Raw genomic sequence first — 19,360 nt, 5'->3', positions numbered from 1 at the left:
TTTCGAAAAACCATTCTTGCATTTCAGGTATCAAACATTATTTTTAATTATGTATGAATGATGCTAATGAGCTATTTTGCTATGATTTATCTTTTGTTAATGAGAAATTATTGATTTTTTTTTCTAATATCCGGTATCCGGCCGGATAGCAAATTTTGGCCGGATAGGCCAAATACCGGATAGTTACCGGATATCATTTCGTCTCTACTCTGCGGAAGACACAACAATCATTCACGCTCCGACCAGCTTGATGTGTTGACGTTGAGAGTTCATTTGGGAGTGTTGTTGTTATGTCCTTTTTCGCGCCGCTCAAACACTCTCAACACTCATCATGCTGGTCGGGGTTTGACTGAATGTTGTATTGACCATTCTTTGTTTTTAAGAGGCTTAAAGCCTCTTAACTTTGCCGTTCATTCGCCTCTAAATGATGTATCTTCCGCCCTTCTCTTATATATACATCGCGCTCCAATGTAACATGATTCTCTGAGCGGCGCGAAAATGGGCATAGCAACTACATTCCCAGAATCCATGCCATGTAAGCTTATTTTCGAATTGAATGGAATGGAGGAATGCTGTTGTTGCACTTAGTTGCACATGTACGAGCAAAATCGTCCTCTTTCATCGCTACATTCAGTGGCATAGCGTGACTGGGTGACACCCGGGGCGGATGGCTTGGGTGTCACCCCTCCAACCAAATCCTGTTATCAAGTCTGCGTTTCGTTCTCTAATGAAACATCAAACTTACCGATCCAAGAAACTCAGATTCAAGATATAATCATAAAAGGCGACTTTATATGCGTTTGGATTTTAATTTGCAGAACAAACATAGCAAAATTGTTTTGGTGGCAAATCGACTGGTCTAAAACTAGAGATGATTTGCTCGCCAAATTCATTGCGGAATAGGTTCATCATTCCGTGTGCTATGTGACATGTGGCACCATCTTGTTGAAATCACATGTCGACCCGATTCATAACGTGCATTCTTTCACTAGGTGCCACAGAAACACGAATCGTTAGTAATCGCTAGTCAAACGTTAACATCGACTCTCAAGTTCATTGAGAAACTTAAAATTTTGAAGCGTTTCTTAGAAGCCGCATTTCACGTTAAAATGTCCAATGCTTCGAATGCTGTCTGATAAATGATGTCGGCCAGGATAGTTCCTGTGGCCTTCAAATGTCCATATCCGGAACTTCGTCGTACAAATTTGTCAGCTTCGAAATAAAAACGTTGATAAAAACGCTAGTTATCAGATACTGCTAATATGTATCTTGCTTGAGTTGATTTTAAAATTTTGGTTACTCGTTTTGACTATTTTTATCGCTCTTGTAACACCCAATGAAAACCTTTCTATGTCTTTCTCAACAGGAAAAATTACCAGTGCATTGAGTCTGGTCGCAACGTTACTCAGAGAAAACCCTTTGATATGTAAATAGTTCTGCGTTAGATCAACTTCACACAGTAAAGGGTCACATGTCACATCAAATTGCATCACGGAAAAAACGCTGTAGAAATTTAATTTTTAGGAATTATATCTTCAGCTTTCGCTTATAATCAGATAAGGGTGTATAGATCACGTTGGCCATGCTTCACTGTCAATTTTTCGTAAATTTGGAAAAATGTCGTCGAACGAAAAAGAGCGTCGTGAATTAATCCTGTGCACTCATTTCGAGAATCCGGAGTTGTCGCATCGGGACATCGGTAAGATGCTGGGAATCGTCCAATCCACGGTCAGCAGAGTACTAAAACGATACTTCGATAACCTAACCATCGACCGGAAGGTGAAGAACGGCAAAAATGGATGCTCCGTCAGTGAAAAAGATCTGAAGCACGTAGTTTAGCAGTTTAGACGTGATCCGAGAAGTTCGGTCCGGGATGTCGCCAATAAGCTGAATTTGTCAAGTTCATTTGTCCAGCGGACCAAGCAGCGGGAGGGCCTGCGTACATACAAGGTTCAGAAGGCTCCTAACCGCGACGAAAGGCAAAACATGGTGGGGAAGACGCGAGCCCGGAAGCTGTACACCGAAATGCTGACGAAGCCGCATTACCTGGTAATGGACGACGAAACCTACGTCAAAGCGGACTTTCGTCAGCTGCCGGGCCTGTTGTTCTTCTCCGCAGAGGACAAGTTCAGCGTTCCGGAGGAGATTCGCAAGCAGAAACTATCCAAGTTTGCCAAAAAGTACATGGTGTGGCAAGCGATCTGCTCATGCGGAAAGCGGAGCGCCCCCTTCGTGATGACCGGCACGGTAAACGGGCAGGTTTACCTTAAGGAGTCCCTACAGAAGCGCTTACTACCACTATTGAAGCAGCACGAGGTCCCGACCATCTTCTGGCCGGATCTCGCTTCGTGCCACTATTCAAAGGACGTGTTGGAGTGGTACGAAGCCAACGGGGTCACCTTCGTGCCAAAGGAAATGAACCCGCCCAACGCGCCGGAGCTTCGCCCAATAGAGAAATATTGGGCGATTATGAAGCAGGCCCTCCGGAAGAACCCAAAAGTTGTCAAATCGGAGGCGGACTTCAAGAGAAAATGGATTTCTGTTAAAAAAAACTACAACCTGACGTTGTACAGAACCTTATGGACGAGGTAAAGAGGAAGGTGCGAGCATACGGGCTTGGGCTCGAAGTATGAATAAAAAGAAAATGCCAAAAGTTGTTTAATAGTTTTTATTTTACTGTCTAAAATTTTCAAAAGGATCGGTCTACTGGGCGAATTTCTACAGCGTTTTTTCCGTGATGCAATTTGATGTGACACACCCTTTACATCGCATCAGAAGTACAGATAGCACAGGAAAGAGAAAACCAAAACTGTCGGAAGAAGGGGCCATGTGTTCCATTGATCTAGTATTCGAAATCTCGAAATGGTCTTACAAAACTTCAATGGCAGCCCAAAGTCAGGGTCTTTCAGATCAAACGCTCACGCAACAAATTTTAATAACTACAAAAGTGAACCGATTTTTGTTTTTAAAAAACGAAAATAAAGCTTGTTTTAGGACATTTTTGGTGTGACCACCCCTTTTTTCGATAACGCGTTTTAAACGGTGCACAAAATTCTTCATGTACAACTCTAACATTACGATTTCGATGCTGTTGAAAATCCGAGTTATTTCTTCTTTAAGTTCCTCCAAATTTTGTGGCTTATTAACATAGCAACGATCCTTTACGTACACCCAGAGGAAGTAATCGCCGATGAGAAATGTTGAAATTCTTACCATAAGAGGACAAAGTTTCATTAAGGCTTCGGTTGCTCGAGTAATACGATTCCACTAAAATTACACGTTCTTGTAAATTGTACATCTTGACACTGACACATCCGATCAGACTGAACGAGTAGCCGAATATTATCATCCCGAAGTGGGGAATACACTGTTACCATCGACGGAACGAAAAAAAAATTTATAAGGAGCTTTTCGATTTTTTTCGCGTGAGCATTTAATCTGAAAGACCTTGTAGTTCGCAGAAATTAATTTCACAACATTACAATAAGCACTCCTTTGAGTTTGCATCAATCATTTTACCATCACACTTGTGTTACTCAGGAGCATATGCTATGAGTTGAAACTGCAAGACGAGAAAACTACTTCATCAGTTCTCATCAAAAGCGCGTTCGAAGAGTGGTCTACAAACCCTGGAATACGGCTCATTTTGTTTTGCTTTCTCGACAAAATCTGAAGTCCTCTATTTGAACTCGAACTCGACGCCGCTGGCTACATTGTTCACTTGTTTCTCTATTTCCACTATATATGTCGCGGACAAAAACATAACATTTGTGTATTCGGAATCAAAATCCATTCATTAATTGAACAGATACTAACGTTCAAAATCATTCACTGTTTCCACCCCAAGCTTTGAAATAGGCCCCTATATTGAAAGGTTAGACGTAGTCCTATGTTAACAAATATAGTAAAAAAATTTATATCACTTCTCTCACTAATACGATAATTTGCGCAGTTTTTCAAGCTATCATTGAAGCTACAGAGCGTTTCAATGTAATGTACTTTTTTCCAAAAAGTTGCCAAAAAACTTCAATATGCCAGGCTTTGGTCAGATTTGATGATATTGCACTCAAATGTGAGATTTAAGCAAATAAGAAAGGAAAAATACTAAGAATCAGCTGGTGCCGTTTTCGTTTTTTGCCTGATGGCCAGCGATTCCCCACTGTGCCACGGCGCAAACATTTTGTATAGTCAATATGAATGCGCCGAGAAAACATGTGACATTCTTGATTGATCGTTCGTTGTACTCAGTATTGTGGGGCATAGGCAAGACAACCCGATGAGGGTCTACTATCAGTTCAACTGTGCGCACGTAAGTTGTCACGTGATGTGCTTACACTCACACCAATGCACACAGTTAGCATAGAACCGAACGAGGCCTTGCATTCTCCCTTGCATCGCGCTTGCTCGTCAGTTCATCCGTCAGCAGTCCCACAGGCAGGACGTGTGTTATATAGCTCCGCGATGCTCGGGCGATTGTCAGCAGTAACGGCCGACTCCACAAGTATTTGCTGCCAGTTATTTGGAATTACTACACAGTTTTCATAGTTTGGTAAACGAACATCCAAATAAAAAACTTCGAAAACACAATTTATTAGTTTCAAAAGCGTTGCCTGAAAGATGAGTACAACCAGTGCAACCACTCGACGAAAAATGTGACGATTCATTAAGAGTTTTCAAACACATATTACTCAAAATCGTTATTGCGGCATATGTTGTGTTATATACCATTAGACAGTAAATTTATCCAGATTTTTTTTTTGCTTGAAACACGAACAGAAGATATAGTCAAAAAGTTAAACAACTTGACGATTGAAATCGGTATGTTTTGACGTAGAACTGCCAAAGGGTGCCAAATCAGAAAACATATCACGTTTTTATGAAATAAAGTTAACCTTAATAACTATTTTGCGAACGAATTCTCTAAGATTTGTTTGATGTGCTATACATTACAATTCGCTAATCTCTAAACGGTTTAAATTCATGAAAACTGGAAGAACTTCCTTTTTTCCCATACATTTGTTCTGCCAATTTGTGTGCTAACTCTACCCGTATTTCGAATGCTTATAACTCGAACATTTCTTAACAGATCGAAAAGATGTTTGCATCAATTGATAGGAAATATTTCTACGCGTCTATCACAATTAATAAAATTTTATTTTTTCTGAGATGATCCATTGAATAACTGTAAAATGTCAAGCGTTATTTAAACGCCCTCACTGCCAACTTTTGATTAGCCCGATTTACGGTTTCCCCAACACAGACTTCAAAATCGATGTACCTATGGAAATCCGCTCTGCAAATATACATGCAAGCCGGGGGTATTTTCGTTCCCGCCGAGCAGTGTTTCCCTAACACAGACTTCAAAATTAATGTGCCTGGGGGAATCCGCTGTGCAAATACTTCAAATCGATTGCACTAACCACTCGCTTTCCTCCCCGACGCAAAGAGCAATTTTGTTGCCTACATACGGGCGTAAGCTCGCATTATGAGTTGATACGTGTTATGAATCATTCTCCATTTGCCGATAATAGGCATTAATCAGTTGGCAGAATTAATGGAGGGATGATCTCGGAAGATGGTTTTACTCTACTATCCCCAAAGTTCAATCAATTCGGGCTCATGCACGGCTTTATCGTGTCGGTCTTATTATTAACAATTTATGTAATTGTGCTCCAGGCTGCCACAATACCGAGCATGTTGTTTGATTATGTAAAAATTAAATTAATGAATTTAACTGGCTGCTTATTTAGAAGTTCGAAATGGTATACTCACGCATGTCAGATTATAACTTGAGTAGTCGCGATCTCAATATAATGTTCCCCATATATGTCTTCCTTAAAAAGCCTTATTCACTTCCTCGAATGCACTTGCACTTGCGAATGCATTCTCCTTTCCCTTTCCTATACATAAGCAGAACTTAACACCCGATGAGATCAATTCCCTACAGCAGCTACTCGAACTTCCCAAGAGAGCTCTCATGACCATAGGATACTCAATATGCATCAAAGCTTTAATGGTATTTTTGTGTACAATTTTTAACAGAATGTGGTTCCGGATTCTACCACGTTATCTCATCTAACCCGTTTAAAGGGCACAAACTCATATAATGGAAACGGGTTTTTTCAGGGCTTCCATTTAATATATCAAAAGAGAAAAAATACAGATTTTGAACAATGAAAAAACTCAATTCAAATGCAATTACTAGACATAATCAAGATCCAGTCCGTGCCGTCAGGCATCAGACCCATCAACTTTTTTTTACGGATTTTCCAATAAAGGGTGTGTCACATCAAATTTCATCACGGAAAAAACCTTGTAGAAATTCGCCCAGTAGACTGATCCTTTTGAAAATTTTAGACAGTAAAATAAAAACTATTAAACAACTTTTGGCATTTTCTTTTTATTCATACTTCGAGCCCAAGCCCGTATGCTCGCACCTTCCTCTTTACCCCGTCCATAAGGTTCTGTACAACGTCAGGTTGTAGTTTTTTTTTGAACAGAAATCCATTTTCTCTTGAAGTCCGCCTCCGATTTGACAACTTTTGGGTTCTTCCGGAGGGCCTGCTTCATAATCGCCCAATATTTCTCTATTGGGCGAAGCTCCGGCGCGTTGGGCGGGTTCATTTCCTTTGGCACGAAGGTGACCCCGTTGGCTTCGTACCACTCCAACACGTCCTTTGAAGTGGCACGAAGCGAGATCCGGCCAGAAGATGGTCGGGCCCTCGTGCTGCTTCAATAGTGGTAGTAAGCGCTTCTGTAGGCACTCCTTAAGGTAAACCTGCCCGTTTACCGTGTCGGTCATCACGAAGGGGGCGCTCCGCTTTCCGCAAGAGCAGATCGCTTGCCACACCATGTACTTTTTGGCAAACTTGGATAGTTTCTGCTTGCGAATCTCCTCCGGAACGCTGAATTTGTCCTCTGCGGAGAAGAACAACAGGCCCGGCAGCTGACGAAAGTCCGCTTTGACGTAGGTTTCGTCGTCCATTACCAGGCAATGCGGCTTCGTCAGCATTTCGGTGTACAGCTTCCGGGCTCGCGTCTTCCCCACCATGTTTTGCCTTTCGTCGCGGTTAGGAGCCTTCTGAACCTTGTATGTACGCAGGCCCTCCCGCTGCTTGGTCCGCTGGACGAATGAACTTGACAAATTCAGCTTATTGGCGACATCGAGAACCGAACTTCTCCGATCACGTCTAAACTGCTTAACTATGCACTTGTGATCTTTTTCACTGACGGAGCATCCATTTTTGCCGTTCTTCACCTTCCGGTCGATGGTTAGGTTCTCGAAGTATCGTTTTAGTACTCTGCTGACCGTGGATTGGATGATTCCCAGCATCTTACCGATGTACCGATGTGACAACTCCGGATTCTCGAAATGAGTGCGCAGGATTAATTCACGACGCTCTTTTTTGCTCGACGACATTTTTCCAAATTTACGAAAAATTGACAGTGAAGCATGGCCAACGTGATCTATACACTCTTATCTGATTATAAGCGAAAGCTGAAGATATAATTCCTAAAAATTAAATTTCTACAGCGTTTTTTCCGTGATGCAATTTGATGTGACACACCCTGTTACGCAGTTTTTTACGCGGTCTGTTTACGAGATACCTATCCTTCTCGTAAACAAATCTTGGTGTTTTTGAACCAAAAACATCACGGATCATTGCAGTAATTTCACTAGGTCACCGTTAATCATTTTTCCGAGCGAGTTATGTGTAAAATAATACATCTAAGGCAAAGAAATAAAATGAAAATTAGAGATATTGGTTTATGTTTCAAGCTTCAAGTTTAAAGATAATGGTAGTTTTTTCTTAAAAGAAAGCGAGAGTAACATTATATCATACTCACAATATCCCTTTCGAATCAAATAAATCATGTTACTAAGAAACATGAATGCTAAAACAAATGAAATAAAACTTAAAGCATCCTTCGCTCCCATGAATCTCACTATTTAATAAACTGCCCACGACCCTCATCACCGGGGTAATCCCGTATGAGGCATCAAAACCTTAATCAACTCGCACACGGTGCCCGGCGCTGCCAGCACCCCGGCGGGAAGAAATCATTATATCAATCATCACGCTATGATCCCTTCCTGACATGACAGGTTCAGTCACCCTCCTCGGGGATGGCCTTTTAAGGCCGTCCCAGCAAGTTTCGGCCCGGGTGAAAGTTTTTTCGCATGTAATCACGAGTGAATTATCTCTTCGCGGGAACGTGATTCGGAGTCGGATGAGTTTTGTTTGTTTCTGTTTTTTCGGCTTCCTTTGCCAACAACTCGAATTATGTAGAATGAATATCGTTCCAAAGTCGTTATGCAATCGATTATTTTCCTTTTGCTTTCGATTGGCGTAAGATAGTTTGTTAAATAATGGTATTAGAGAACGAGTTGAAATTAAAAACATTCGACGGGGAATTTTCTGGAAAATTGATGTGTCATACCTGCAACTGACAAAGTGCCAATAATCGATGGTGAAGTACTCACTCAGTTCGGTCCAGTCGGTTTACAATTGACATGTTAAGCCAACCCATTCAAACGAATCAATTTCATCTATAGAAAAGTACATTAGCATAACAATTGCGCCACAGATAAAAACATGCCGATTCAATCGTAAAATTGAAATTTAATGTTCAAATACTCCCGCCATTCCGAAGATTGACAACAAAGCCATCGTCATCGTATGGGCAACCAAACAGCATCAGGAAATAGGTTTGGCCCCACCGGGCTGCCATTGTGGTAGAATTGCGCGCCCACACGAACTTATACTCCGTCAGTTGTTGTCAGTCGAATTCAGTCCGTTATTTTACCCCGCTTATGTTGACTCTTAGAATTTTCCTCCTATCGTAAATCCATCGGAATTCCGTTGTTACATTTGTCGCCTCTTTTCTAATTCCAGGATGTTCGTGTTGCGAACTCTGACGCTGCTGGCTCTCGGTGCCACGGTGGTACTGGCTCAGCGACGACTTGCCTTGCCTGACCCAAGAAGTTGCTCCAACCGTAAGTACAATCACGATCTAGTATACCGAACAATGTCTATATTGCCCGTAGTTAGTTGCGTTAAAAGATTGTTATGAAGTAAGACAAATTTTCCTGACTTCTGATGGCAGTTGGTGGAGAAAGGTGTTGGTTACCCGAAAAGTAAATGCCGTATTTTCATTACAAACAGAATAGAATTTTGTTGTAAATTGAATGAACGCATAAAGATGGGATGTCCATCGTTTTAAAGCCTAAACACTCTCAAGTTTTGGAATGTTTTACGAACAGTTTTTTAACTTGGTGTGTGTAGGTGTAAGCAATTTTTTAATTCGTCATTATACTGGTTCTGGTGAAACTAAACCAAAAAATCGTTTCAAAACCTTGATTCATAAAAACATAACTTCTTTTCTACTCAATTAAATTAAAATTTTTGTCAAAAATACAGAAACTTTCGAAAATTCTCCATTTTGTATGGAAAAAAATATAGGAGGTTATGTCCAAGACATGACGCTATCTAATTTTAATCCTAGAAAACACTTTCCAGCTTAAAGAAGATCTATATCCATCTCGGTCTGAGCCAGTGGCCAAGTAATGCGTGCTTATTTGAAACGTGTCTCTTGTTTCGCTCGCTTGTATTAATCTTATATTGCCGTACCATATATATTAGGCTGTCAAAAAAGTCCTGCGGTATTTCCGCGAGGTGTCGTTGTAAGCGCGTAGTTCTAGTTGTATTCATTGTATAGAGTCATACTATAGCTTGTTGGAAAGGTATTTTTGCGCGCTATAATATAGTCCTTGAAAGTGTTTTGTTTGGTTAAGTCGTTCGTGAGTTATAGTGTCGCAAATATGGAGCAAAATAAAGAGAAAATACGACATATTTTACAGTACTACTATGACTATGAGGTCGTCGAAGATGCGCCACGCTCCGGAAGGCCTGTCGTCGAAAATTGCGACAAAATCACTGAATTAGCCGAGAAAGACCGGCATAGTAGCAGCCGTAGCATCGGCCAAGAGCTGGGGGTAAGTCATCAAACCGTTATTAACCATTTGAAGAAGCTTGGATTCACAAAGAAGCTCGATGTATGGGTGCCACACACTTGACGCAAAAAAACATTTTTGACCGTATCGACGCATGTGAATCGCAACAAAATCGACCCGTTTCTGAAGCAGATGGTGACTGGCGATGAAAAGTGGGTCACTTACGACAACGTGAAGCACAAACGGTCGTGGTCGAAGCCCGCTGAAGCGGCTCAGACGGTGGCCAAGCCCTCATTAACGGCCAGGAAGGTTCTGCTGTGTGTTTGGTGGGATTGTCAAGGAATAATCTATTATGAGCTGCTTCCCTATGGCCAAACGCTCAATTCGGACCTGTACTGACAAAAACTGGACCGCTTGAAGGTAGCACTCATGAAGAAGAGGCCATCTTTGATAAACAGAGGCCGCATTGTCTTCCATCAGGACAACGCCAGGCCACACACTTCTTTGGTGACGCGCCAGAAGCTCTGGGAGCTCGGATGGGAGGTTCTTTTGCATCCGCCGTATAGTCCGGACCTTGCACCAAGTGACTACCACCTGTTTTTGTCCATGGCGAACGAGCTAGGTAGTCAGAAGTTAGCCACAAAAGAGGCCTGTGAAAATTGGCTATCCGAGTTTTTTGCCAATAAGGAAGCGAGCTTCTATAACAGGGGTATTATGAAGTTGGCATCTCGTTGGGAACAAGTCATCGAACGAAACGGCGCATATTTGACTTAAAACAGATGATTGTAACTAATTTTATGAACAAATGAAAATTCAAAAAAATACCGCAGGACTTTTTTGACAGCCTAATATTATACAAATGCCCACCAGTATTTGTGAGTCATGGCATTTTCTGTCATTTTTACGCTCATTTAATGTGATAAATCGGGATGACAAAACATGAGCTAAAAATCAATTTTGGGTGCAGATACTTCAGCGAGTGAGTAATTTGGTCGCGTCCATAGCTCAATCCGAAACGAAAACATGTGATGAAACAAAAAGCTAAAGACCAAGCGATGTTCATTGCTTCGAATACAGAACGTTACTGAAAGTTTGCCTCAGCGAGATCCAATATTTATGCTCTAGGCAAATATTCCCCTTCGTTAGTAAGTTAGTTTTTTTTGTATTATAAAGGCTTAAACTTGAAAGTTCATTCACCTATATCCCCTTCATTGCTGGTCGATAAGCTGCTCTTTATTTACGGCACGGGTAGGAAAGCTCACAAATGAGTAAAAATAAATGTATGGGAAAATCTAAATGAACTGTTTTCTGATTTGACACCCTTAATGAAAGACGTAGTACTACGTCAAAAATACATAAAAACAAAAGTTTTTCTGCGTTTTCAGTGCAATGGTTTGGAACGACTATTTGTTATTTATATAATATTTACTTATATAATATTTATATAAATAATATTTATAAATGAAAATAATGGTTGTTTGCATCTGCCAAATATATACCGGAAACTTGTGTTTCTGAAGAAAATGCTTTATTTATCATCCAAATTTATATTATCGACGAACAATCCAGTCATCGAATACTTTTTATAGCTGTATTCAGGAATTTTTGTCTTCGATGCTGTCAACACGGGTCCCGAGAAGCGGTAATTTGAGTTTAAAAAAAAAAAATAAAAATAGGAAAACTCAAACTGCCCAGTAATTATGCGTTGGATGAACGTGGGATCAGAATTTGTTCGTACAAGTATGCTATTTGATTGTGATGAAATTTTTGAAGAAATTTGAGCTCTGTTGCCACTAGTCATACTTCGGCTTTTCTCATGCCCAAAACATCAACCAAAATATGACTAGCGGTATCATGAGAGATGAGACTCTCTTAGTTAAATGACGATTCCCTAGCACCATTACTTCTATTTTGTCGATGTTTTCATCAGTTGAAGAGGTGGATGGACATCCTTGACATGGCAAATCGTTCATCTCTTCTCGGCCGTCTTTGAATGCCTCATAGCATTCATACGCCCGTGTTTTCGACATAGTTGAATCGCCAAATGAATTCTGAAACAATTTCAATGTTTCGGCACAACAAATTTCGTTTGCAATACAGAATTTCACAAAATATCTTTGACCAACAGAATCCACATCAAAAATCGCCGGGTAAAACAGATCGGGCTCAAAATCAACATTGAGACCACTGACAGTAGTACTAACTTTATAAGTAAATGAAAAATGCTCAGCCGGAAGATTTAAAATTACAAATTCCCGGTACACATTTAACAGCTTCGCGGTCCCGTCGGTATTTATTTCGATTTTTTAGCAACGATAAACTTCGGCCTCTACAAGAAGCGTGCGGCAAGTTTTGCGTTTTTGAAGTGCGCGAAGACGGCGAACAGATCTACGACCTGCGGAAACGTCTCTCTATCAATGAACGATTCGTGATCCGTACACTACAACGGTTCTAAGTAACACCTGGTGTGGAAGATGGATCCAAGGTCAGAACAGCTGCACAATGTCTTCCATGTCGTTCGTAAATGTCTTCGGAACAATCCTATTCGCAAAAGAAACCGTCTAGCAGTAGAAATAAACATTTCCAAGCGCAGCATAGGTCGTATTTTTCGTGAAAACTTATAGCTTGATGCGTACAAGCCATGTGTGAGCCATTTATTGACCAGATTGAAACAAGTACAATTGGACCGATGCAAAGAACCCTCAAAACTGTTCAAAAACGAAAACGAATTGAAAGATTGATCAATTAATTTTCTGGAACTCAAGCCACGAGCGTTCGCTTTCTGAAAGAACGTGAATGTTCAGAAGTATTCATATCAATAAATCAATTTTGGGCAGGACAAAGTTAGCTTGGTCAGTTAAATGAACTTATAAACTTAATTCTAGTGTGGAGCCACGAATTTCGGGCGTTTTTTCGAGGTTGAAACTAATAAAACAAAGAATATTCTAACTATACACTAGTTCATTATTTGTTTCCTTATCTTCTAACAACACAACAAAAACTAAACGTGTGCAGTGAGTTATCATGATCGTTATGTCAATGATATAGTTTTCAATGAAAAAAGCAACATTGAATTAAGAACTTAGGTACAAAAATGGGCATGGCCACAAACATTTCAGTCTCGCGCTCTTTTTGATAGACTTGTCCGTGATATTGAACATTCATGAGGCTTCGTGCACTTATAAAAAATAACAAATCACATGATTTAGGCAGCTAATTTACAGGACCGGTCCTAAACGAGAGAATCGCTGTTCACAAAAATCGATCCTAAATTGTTCTGTTGTTCCGCATGCTGTTCCGCTTTCTTAAATAACGTGACGGGGATCTTCTTCTTTGATAAAAGAACAATCATTCCGTCGACAGTTGCTGTCCTTTTCTCTTCCTTCGTGTTGTAGAATTTCTGACAGATGTTTGACAGATAGTTCATTTCTTAGGGATACTGTCCTGATTTAGCAGGATATGTCCTGATTTTGAGATCCTTTTGGGACGTCCTGATTTATTTTTTCATATTCTAGCATTTGTTCTAATTTTCAAACGTATTATCATTCAGAATTTTCATTTCAACGGGCAAGGTGTTTTTATGTTTTGTCTCGATATTCCGATATCCCAATCTAAATATCTAAACAGTTAGTGTTGTTTTACTAACAAATTGTGCCGGAAGTATCATTGTTTCACAGAAAGACGTAATGATTATAAGGCTAAATACTGCATAAGGTACACCGGGGTAAGTGGATCCAATAAAATGAAAAGTCCTTCTTCAACTTAGTATTACATTCTAGAAAATTAGTATTTTACCGTCTACTCAACATGAAATAAATCTAAGGGTATTGTAAAGAAGACAGGTATGAAACTAGAATGTTTAGTTTGACTAGAACACTATAGAAGCGAATTGAAAAAAGAATACCAGGTGATCCACTTACCCCTATGTTAAGGGGTAAGTGGATCATTATTGTTCATATGCAACATGGCTTCTTCAAAGGCCGTTCAACTGCAACTAATCTGTTGGCTTTTGTGACTTTTATTTTGAATGCAATGGAAAATGGCAAACACGTAGAAACTCTTTACACTGACTTCAGTAAAGCATTTGACCGCATCGACATTCCATTACTACTCTTCAAATTGCAGAAAATAGGAATGGAACAAAAACTCTTAAACTGGCTCAATTCTTATCTAACAAACCGTGAACAAATTGTTCATTTTCAAAATTCTCTTTCAAATCCAGTAAAAGTCACATCGGGAGTCCCACAAGGCTCTCATCTTGGTCCTCTTCTTTTCATTCTGTACGTTAATGACATCTCCTTCGTTCTCAAGCGTATCAATATACTTGTGTATGCCGACGACATGAAGCTTTTCGCGGAAATTGGAAATGAAAACGACATCGAAGCATTTCGAAACGAAATACATGTATTCCATACTTGGTGTGATAAAAATCTACTAACACTGAATGTGAAAAAGTGCAACTCTATAACATTTAGCAGAAAAAAACATGTACCAAATATTGTAATATGTCTTGGAAATCAAAATGTAGAAAAATGTGAAATAGTTAGAGATCTAGGCGTCGTCCTGGACTGTAAACTCACATTCATAGAACACTACAACTCTGTAATAAATAAGGCGAATAGTGTGTTAAGTTTTGTCAAACGCTTCTCACATAACTTCCAGGACCCATACACAATAAAGCTTTTATATATTACATATGTAAGGCCTATTCTGGAATACTGTAACATCGTTTGGAACCCGTATATGGTCGTACATGAAGAACGCATTGAGTCAGTCCAGAAACAGTTTCTTCGTAAACTCAACTGGACCTCATTTCCACTTCCTTCATATGAAGCACGTTGCATGCTCATAAACATCCAAACACTAAAAGAACGCCGTGAATTTGCAATGCTTTCTTTTGTTAATGACCTAATTTCGCAACGAGTACAGTCAGCTGAATTACTAGAAAAACTAAATTTCTATGTACCTGGGCGTCAATTAAGAACGCGAAATTTGTTTCTAACCAAAACATCCAGAACAAATTATGCAAATAACGCCCCTATCAATCGCATGATGCGTATATACAATCAGCACTGCGAAATAATTGACACAACAATGAATAAAAAACAGCTAAAAAGAAACATGTACCGCAAAAATAATATTTAACCTAAGAAAACATTGTAACATTAGTGTATAAGTGTGTAGTCTACATTTGTTTGACGAAATGAATAAATAAAAAAAATAAAATAAAAATATGGATAATAATACTGAATCATAGGAGAAAAAAGGCAAATATATCTTATTAACTTTTATTAGCTCAAATAGTGTATAGATTAAAAGGCAATTGAGAAAATACACAAAGTGAGTCCATCATTAAAAAAATTATAATCACTTGGCAATCGGAACAGGTGGCTTGTGTGAGGTGGGAGTTTCAAAACCACGACTTGCTTCTCCATAGCTTTTTCAGTCAGTTTCAGAATGATATGCGATGAATGGCCGTCATATATCAGAACAACTGGCCGTGTCTGCGGAATCACTCTCAAAATTGGCGCTCGAAATAATTGGTGAATGGCTCAGTATCCGTCCATCCGTTTGGAGTAGCTGCGTAAGCTAATTCAGGAAACTCGTCTTCTTTAGATGCCATCCAGTATGTCCATAGGTTTTTTGTTTCAAATACAATCAACGGAGGCAGTTTTCCACCAATTGCGTTCCCACGCATCAATACGGTAATATTCTCTTTGGCATGTCCTGCTGCTCACGGTGTGCTGCTCTCCCTTTCTCTCCAACAACCTTCACACGAGTAGGATCAAGGCAGAAACTAGATTCATCTACATTGTAGATTCTATCAGGAGGAACTCCATGAGTTACTTCTTCTAGGAATTGAAAATAATTTGTCATGGATCGACATCTCTCTTTCGAGCAATCTCAATAGATTGAGCCTTCTTTTGAGATAAACCGTGACGTTTCTTGAAGTGATGAAAATATTCATCTCCGGGCAAAGGATGTTTGACAGGATTGGGAATATGGTTTTCAGTCAGATACCATGCGATGGCCTGTAGAACCTCGGTCCTGGATAAGCCAAAACCCCATTTATCCATCGTTTCAATGCAAATGCTTCTCTGTTCTCTGTCGAGTAAATCTGGGGATTTAATAGCATCGTGCAGTTTGGGACACTGTCATTCTTTCACCTTCTACAACGTCAATGGCCGCATCTAAAGAAGCTTTAGAATATGCCGGTGCAGACCTTTTCTTCACGTATGTCCAAGCCATTGCTGCTGGAATGATATAAGAAATAAATTGAATTTTCTATTGAACGACCAGGTAGAGAAATAAGCTAACTAATTATGCTGCAAGAAAGATTCAATTCCCCCAGTTGAATTAAATAATTGGGTAAGTGTATCATGATGAACATATTAGTTTCTAATGCTTGAATCATTTGTTATTCATTCTAGACTTGTTTAATACTTTGTTATAGATGCTTTAACAATCCCTTTTAGCGCCTATTGAAGCTTACATCGACGTCGTAAACTAACTTTTTCTAGAGCTAAAAAAGACGTTTCGCGTATTGCGCTTCATAAATGTGTACATACACTAGATTTGTTCGTAGTATTGATGCTGGGGTGTTGTTAGGGATCGATTCGTTATAAGACGCTCATTTAGATCAAAACGAATGTACAGTAGATTTTATAAATCAATTGATCCACTTACCCCGAAGGTACACTTACCTCGGTGTACCTTATGTGATTCACACGTTTCGTTGGCTAATATCGGTAATGTACATTTAGTCATTTAGTTGAAACAGAATTTTGGGATCAACATGAACCATTCCAAGTAGATCTGATTTAGGAAAGCATATCCAAGCAACGAAACATTACAAAAATATTCAATTGACATCCACCACCTCCATACCCTTTGCTGAACTATGTGGTGCAAAAATCAATTCAGTCGCCCAAATCTTCTAGGGCTGCAGAAGGAACTCTTGCGTTTCATACCATGATGCATCATAACAGCTTCAAAACCATGGTTTGTACTATGGCACTATTGTGCACTATGTTTGATGACTCGGAAACAGCAAGAAAAATCTTCTGTGCTCGTACAAAAATAGGAACCATCATCTCCGAAGTATTTTCACTGCATGGATCGTCCGAATAATATTCTCTTGAAGTGAAAATTACATACAACGGGTTTTTTTTCTTACATAAGGATAATAGTTTGGTCATTATCGTATTTGTGACAAGTGTCGTGATTTTGAACTCCGACCATAAAGTATCCCTATCATGTTTACAACAGAAATAATTTATAAAATTTTGTATACTGTTAACTTTAGATGTTGAATTTTATCTTTATCTGAAACAAACAAAAACATGTTTTAGTGGCATGATGTGTTCCCATCGTTTTTTTTTCGAAAATTGTGTGCATACTTTCCATCAGCAATTATCATTTTTCCCAATTTCTAGGAGTGCGACACGCAACGTACCGAGATGCCCGCGGCGTAGCACATTCGTACTTCTTCAGCTGGGAGCACAGCCCTACCCGCAATCTGGAAGTTGACTGGCTCGACGCCCGTAACATCTGTCGCCGTCATTGTATGGATGCTGTATCGCTGGAAACTCCACAGGAAAACGAATTCATCAAACAGCGCATCGCCCGCGGCAACATTCGTTATATCTGGACCTCGGGTCGCAAGTGTAACTTCGCCGGTTGCGACCGTCCGGATCTGCAGCCACCGAATGAGAACGGATGGTTCTGGTCCGGATCGGGAGTTAAGATCGGCCCAACCACTCAGCGCAACACTGGCGATTGGAGCTACACCGGAGGATACGGACAGGCTCAGCCAGATAACCGCGAGGCGGCCCAGGTATGAACCATCCCTCGCATTTCTCCCAGATATCTTCACTGATCAATTCTCTCTTCCGCAGGGTAACGATGAATCATGTTTGTCAATATTGAACAACTTCTACAATGATGGCCTGAAGTGGCACGACGTTGCCTGTCACCACGTGAAACCTTTCGTGTGCGAAGATTCCGATGAACTACTGAACTTTGTCCGCTCTCGCAATCCAGGAGTTCGCCTGTAAGCACAGAGACGTCCGCCCATCTGCAATCCAACCAATTGAGCTTTAGTCCAAATTATACGGAAATTTAACCAGTGTCGGAACAACAAAGATAAATCCCAATCAAAATCACCGCCACAGTTGATGGTCAGTCTAGACGTGGCGGCATTGTAATGTAATCGTGAAAAAAAGGAAAAGCGAGACAAAAGTTGTGTGTTATACTTACTTTGTTTTATTATTTATTTTATTGTAATAATGTTTTAAACAATGAAAAAATTATTAAATTGTTTGTGCAAATTTTCTCTGTACAAAAGAAACAACAAGCTGTAAGAATTCATAAATGAATGTAAAAATGATGTTAGATTACGCGACAGTGTGAGGCGCTTTGCGCCATTTTGTATAGACAAAACAAAATTCAACCATGCGATGAAAATAATAGGGAAAATGAAAAACGTTTCACTGCAAAAACAATCATTTACCACTCTAGACTCTAAATTTCATCATTTTGTACATTTGTAAGTTTTTGTTTTCTTGTCTGGAAAATAAAAAGTACCGAATCAAAGCCGATTGGCGTTTAATTGAAGCAAGAATGTATCCGAATAGTTACTGGAACAATGGTGATGGCCCTAATTCATATTCTAGCCGAACAAGTTGCCTTTAAGATATTTACTTATTCGAATTTTTCTTTGTAATTTAAAACTGCAGGCAAGGTAAAAGAAAAACTAAGTGGACTGAGGATTATGTCATAGTGCCGTACCGAAAAAAGTAGAGAAATAGTTAAAAACACTTTGAGCAATGAATCTACTTGAGTGTGAGTCTGCTACACTTGGGTCGAAGTCCTTACCGTGCCTCGTGGTCGCTCAGCTCTTATATATATTATATATATATATATTATTTTAGAGAAAATGTCTCCAAAAACATGGTCCGTTAAGCCGGGTTCAGACGGTGCGAGTAAGCATACAAGTCGGTCTAGTCAGTTACTGCAGTGCAGCTACTCACACCGTGTGAACACATCATACCAGTTAGTGTCATGTGTGATTCGGCGTGCGAGCTACTTCAAAGTTTTTTGAATTTACTCGCACTCGCATCCCTCAAAACGTCAAAAACTGAATTTAGCGCTCGAATCAAGGATGCCAAATCTTTACATTGTCTTTACATGTCTCTATTTTTAAGATATTTGAAAATATGCGAAGATATTTATAGACTTGAAAATTATTGGAAAAACTAATAAAACCCTCATAGTTTCTAAACGGAATTGTTGTTATTTTGTTTTGCACGCTGGCGGGGCACGTTTTCTTTTTGAGGTAATCTATTGGTAATCTAAATATAAAATCATTATCGGGCACAATTTTCATTCAGAATTCACTCACAA

At 39.7% G+C, this 19,360-nt stretch overlaps 1 protein-coding gene across 2 annotated transcripts in view; it reads left to right on the top strand.

Annotated features, from left to right (window-relative positions):
* The window catches only part of LOC129779016 (uncharacterized), a 60,496-nt gene extending 41,946 nt beyond the window's left edge, over positions 1-18,550 (top strand). The window contains exons 1-4 of one of the 2 annotated variants that reach the window (XM_055786250.1): positions 4,421-4,549; positions 8,898-8,998; positions 17,392-17,792; positions 17,854-18,550. In XM_055786250.1, coding sequence (XP_055642225.1) covers positions 8,899-8,998; positions 17,392-17,792; positions 17,854-18,012 — 660 coding nt within the window. In that variant the 5' untranslated portion in view covers positions 4,421-4,549; position 8,898 and the 3' untranslated portion in view covers positions 18,013-18,550. Of the gene's footprint in view, positions 1-4,420; positions 4,550-8,897; positions 8,999-17,391; positions 17,793-17,853 lie in introns of those variants that run through there. The other variant, XM_055786249.1, reaches the window with a different exon arrangement.
* Positions 18,551-19,360: the final 810 nt, after the last annotated feature.

Source organism: Toxorhynchites rutilus, chromosome 3 (assembly GCF_029784135.1).
Source record: "Toxorhynchites rutilus septentrionalis strain SRP chromosome 3, ASM2978413v1, whole genome shotgun sequence".
In the NCBI taxonomy this organism is placed as follows: Eukaryota; Metazoa; Arthropoda; class Insecta; order Diptera; family Culicidae; genus Toxorhynchites; species Toxorhynchites rutilus.
This window is presented reverse-complemented; position numbering and strand designations above follow the sequence as displayed.